Source organism: Pundamilia nyererei, unplaced genomic scaffold (assembly GCF_000239375.1).
Source record: "Pundamilia nyererei isolate P.nyererei 1_Seehausen unplaced genomic scaffold, PunNye1.0 scaffold00134, whole genome shotgun sequence".
Classification (NCBI taxonomy): domain Eukaryota; kingdom Metazoa; phylum Chordata; class Actinopteri; order Cichliformes; family Cichlidae; genus Pundamilia; species Pundamilia nyererei.
Window position 1 is genome coordinate 776,194 of NW_005187535.1, and position 4,302 is coordinate 780,495.

The 4,302-nt window shown below is 37.6% G+C and overlaps 1 protein-coding gene across 1 annotated transcript in view; it reads left to right on the forward strand.

Moving 5' to 3' along the window:
- Positions 1–4,055, forward strand: part of cxcl12b (chemokine (C-X-C motif) ligand 12b (stromal cell-derived factor 1)) — an 11,288-nt gene extending 7,233 nt beyond the window's left edge. Inside the window, exons 3-4 of the mRNA XM_005743647.1 lie at positions 540–623; positions 2,828–4,055. Coding sequence (XP_005743704.1) covers positions 540–623; positions 2,828–2,867 — 124 coding nt within the window. The 3' untranslated portion in view covers positions 2,868–4,055. The remainder of the gene's footprint in view (positions 1–539; positions 624–2,827) is intronic.
- Positions 4,056–4,302: the final 247 nt, after the last annotated feature.

Sequence of the window (4,302 nt, forward strand, 5' to 3'; positions counted from 1 at the left end):
GCAACATGACACAGACAATAACACCGTGTTGGTGATACAATGGTGCAGAGTGCAACACTGCTGGAATAAATTACAGAATAAATAAAGGATGGAGAACTGGTTATTAAATGTACAGTATAAACACAGGAACTTGACAGTATATAGTATTTAGATATATACAGCAAAGTGTATACAGAGTTTGCTTTATGTAGTTAGCAAACTAGCAGCAACAGTCTTAGTTATCAACATGCCTGGAGATGCTGTGTTGCTGCTGAATGAGATCAGCACTGTTGCCTCACTGAGTAAAATTACTGTGTTTCTTGGTAATTCCTGTGCTTCCTTCCTTCTTGTTTTCATTGGTGGAAATCTTCCCACATCCCACCTAAAATCTACACATTGAGCTTCTGGGTGAACAAATCTGCTCTGCATTTTTCCAACTCGTGCAGTCAGAAAACAAGGCTTAAAGTCAGCTAGTCAAAACAGCTTTGTTTTCAAGATTGCTTCATTTTGATAGAATGTGTCATGTAACCAAATCAATTCATGCTTTTTTTCTTCCACAGTGCAAAGCTGAAGAGCAACAGGGAAGTTTGCATCAACCCTGAGACCAAATGGCTGCAGCAGTACTTAAAGAATGCCATTAACAAGTAAGAAACCCCCTCTATCTATCTACGAATGGCACGAGCATCGCTGACAAAGGCAGAAATGAAATATGGTTCCCTTCTCCTCTAAGTTTAGAGCTTGCAAATAAACCAATGTTTAAAAAAAAAGTCAATTTCTCAGTTTCCTACTGACAATTAGTCTCTGAAATTGGTGACATGGTTGATGTAAGCCAGTGAGTTATTATCTGTGAAATAATGAGCATCAAGTAAGACCAGAGATAAATCTACCACTGGTATGTCTGCTTCCTATTTTCTCATAAGCACATCTGAGATAGTCAGCCAAATCAGAGCACTTACGTTAACATTAAAACTTTACACATTATCATCACAAATTGCACATCTGTAAAAGAACGCTTCTGGTTGGGGATTAAAAACTATTCATAAAAACTGCAGTAGCTGTTTCACTTTTTAATGGGCTATGCAGTAAATATGTGCCTTTCACATAAAAGGAAAAAAACTGTTCCCAACATGTCTGGTGGTGATTATCGCCAGGCTGCATGCCTGCGTCTTTAAACAGTATAAACACTTAAAGTGCACAATGTGAAAACAAACAATAAAGGAATATCTGAGAAGTTACAAGACATTGTTTATGATTGTAGCGAAGGACTTCTGTGACTGCAGATTTAGGCATTGTCGTAGTTCACAGAAGCTGGCATGTGGCGCAGCAGCAAATAATCTGTCATACACAACAAATATCACCAAATATCAGCCTTTCATATTTAGACTAGTGTCGCTCATGGGCTTCTGCATGTTAACCTCTTAACACGCACCAGATCTTCTCTTAGACTTGGCGTTAATGCCAGCGACATCCTTATTTTTAATAACCTATAAAAACAAAATGTAGCTATGCTTCTTTAACATGCAGCTAAATGCATCCTAATCCAGCTGGTGGAAGTACGAGAGGTTAAGAGTTGAATATGCATCACACATCATAACTGTCAAACGAAACTTTCCACTTGTTGGCTTAAAAACCTATGATATTATAGCTTTTTTCCACCAGCTGACAATTGACATTTTACATCCACCACTGTTATGGGTTCTGTTTTACTTTTATAGGCATTTTTATACTATATTCAGGAACTTAAAGCACATCAGTAGCCAAGTATATTTCTTAATCAGAAGAACAGCGTTCAGCTCAGCTTACATAATTAAAACCACATATTTCTAATGATCAATTAGTCTTTTAACAAAGTTTGCAGTGGGGAGCAAAATGTGCCATTAGATCACCGTGTTTGATGCTAAAAATGAGCCTCTGAACTCCAATCTAAGCATTTCATTAAACAAAAAAACATAAATGATTTATGAATGATTCATTTAATGATTAACCGGTCAATCCAGTAAAGCCAAAAGTTTTGTAAATGGTCTCCCATTGTTCCAACTTCACCTTTAGCCAATGCAAACTGCCTCTGGATTTGCAAGTGATGCTTCCCAGACACCGTAATTCAAGCATGGCAAACACAAGCTTATAAAAGACAAGTGAAAGATCTATGATTATAGTTAGGCATATATAATACTGCACCAGAAGGTTTTACAAACTTCCTGATCTGTCTTCTCTCATCGGACATAATTACATTTCCCTCATATGCACTTTTATATGAAAATGACCAGAAGTGCACACGAGGAATGAGAGTCGTGTTAAGTATTATTTTATTCTAGAGGTTCTCAAAATAGGCAATAATGAATGGAAAAATCCTTTTTTATACTAATGTGTTCTTACAAACACCAGAAACAGCCAAAAGATTTAAGCTGAAAGAACATAATGTGAGTTAGATATAAGAAATTCTGTGCCTATACGAATGTGCATTGTATGAGCGCATTTGTTCATATATCCCCATAAAATGAAACCAAAAATTGATCTCCTTTTAAGAGCCTATATTAAACAAATTGAAGATATAATGTTTAGTTAAAAAAACTTACATTCATATATCATGCTCTCTGAAAAAGGTCAAAAACAACTCGCTCATCCTTTATACCAGTGATGCACAGCTCATTCCAAGAGAAGATGAATTTCAAATGACTAAAGTCACATAAAACTAGATAACATGTTTTTAACCTGTGGCTCAACAATAACCCGTTATTTGTTCTCATGGATTTTTAAATGTAAATATGTAAATATAACTGTGACAGCTAAAACAAAGTTGATTTCAGTTACATAAACTCATCTTAATACCTTCTGAATCTTTCTCCAGGGTGAAGAAATCTAGAAGACGCGCTAATAAGATCAACTAAAACACAAAGGGAGTCCTGTATGTCATCCAGCCTGGTATTCCCAGGCTGAACCTCTGTACCTCCCTGTCACTGCTATGGATGTATGCACACACGCTGTATGTACCCGTCCAACTCTCTGGACAGCTTGCAGAAGCTGCACTCCATCCCCAGCACCATCCACCGATCCCTCGGGACGTCCAGTTGTTTCACATTCACCTTATCCGGCAACAAATCTTAGCACCAAGTGCAATCTCACCTTGACGGACACATGTTGATGTCAAAAATATGTGCTGAGTACAGAGTGAATGGCATGGGAGAGTGTGTGTGTGTGTGTGTGTTTGAATGTTGCATACATGAACTCTGATTGTGTGCCTGTATATAATATTTTCTTGCTTCACACAGCTATAGAGGAACAATTCTACCTTTCTGTCTCGTGCAAGGCTTTGTGAGTAATGCCACCATCATTTCAAGTCAGATTAATTTTTAATAAAAGCTGCTGACTGAGGAAAAAACATTCACATTCACACAGCTTCCTTGGAAAAATTGCTGTGGGGACTTTGTTGCCAGTTCCTGCCCTTTTATATCAAAAAATGTGGTTTGGAAAAATGCAGACGTGTCAAATTTGAAAACATCAAAAGAAATGTTTCCACATCAAATTGATATCATATCCTTCTGCTCAGAATGATATGATTTATTATTCTAGTTTTAATATATTCATTACTCAAAGAAGAATTTTGGATGTAGGCTTTCCACACATAAATGTAGAAGGCTTGTTGTGATTTGAAGTGAAAGTGGCATTACTCTGAGAGTGAAGGCTCATGGGATATATTCAGGGGCTGGCAATTGGGGGAAACCATCCACAAGCTTTTGTTAACTGTAACACGCAGAGCTCGCTAGCACAGGTCTAGTTGATTTTGAGCTTGATGCAGGAATAGAGAGGAAGCTCACAGAAACTACTAAAAAGCACACACTGATCCAATGGTGCTATATGTTCAGTTTAAGGAGTCAGAGCCATTGACATAACTGTGTTTTTAGTGATGATTTTATGCAAGATGGGATGTCGAGACCCTCGGTGTCTTAAATAGAATGCGATATGTTTTGAAATAAAGGCTCAAAGGACTGTTGTTGGAAGTGAAAAATGAAAATGAAGCCGATTCTAAGCTGACGTTAAGGCCACACTGTACTGATAAAGACTGTAAAGAAATAAAACACTAATCAGTGCATCCCAAAAAGTTGGTCCTGTTCATCTGGACGTCTGAAGAAGTCACTTGGGTGAGTGACGAAACGTTTCCCCACTTAAAACGCTGCATCCAGATGAACAGAATCAACTTTTTGGGATTTCCTTATCTGGATGACCGAGCATGGATGAAAACACCAATCAGTGCAGCTTTTTGTTTTTTAGCCAATTGATCTTATTGGTTAAGAGAGACCAAATATTTATGCACCACCAAGAAGC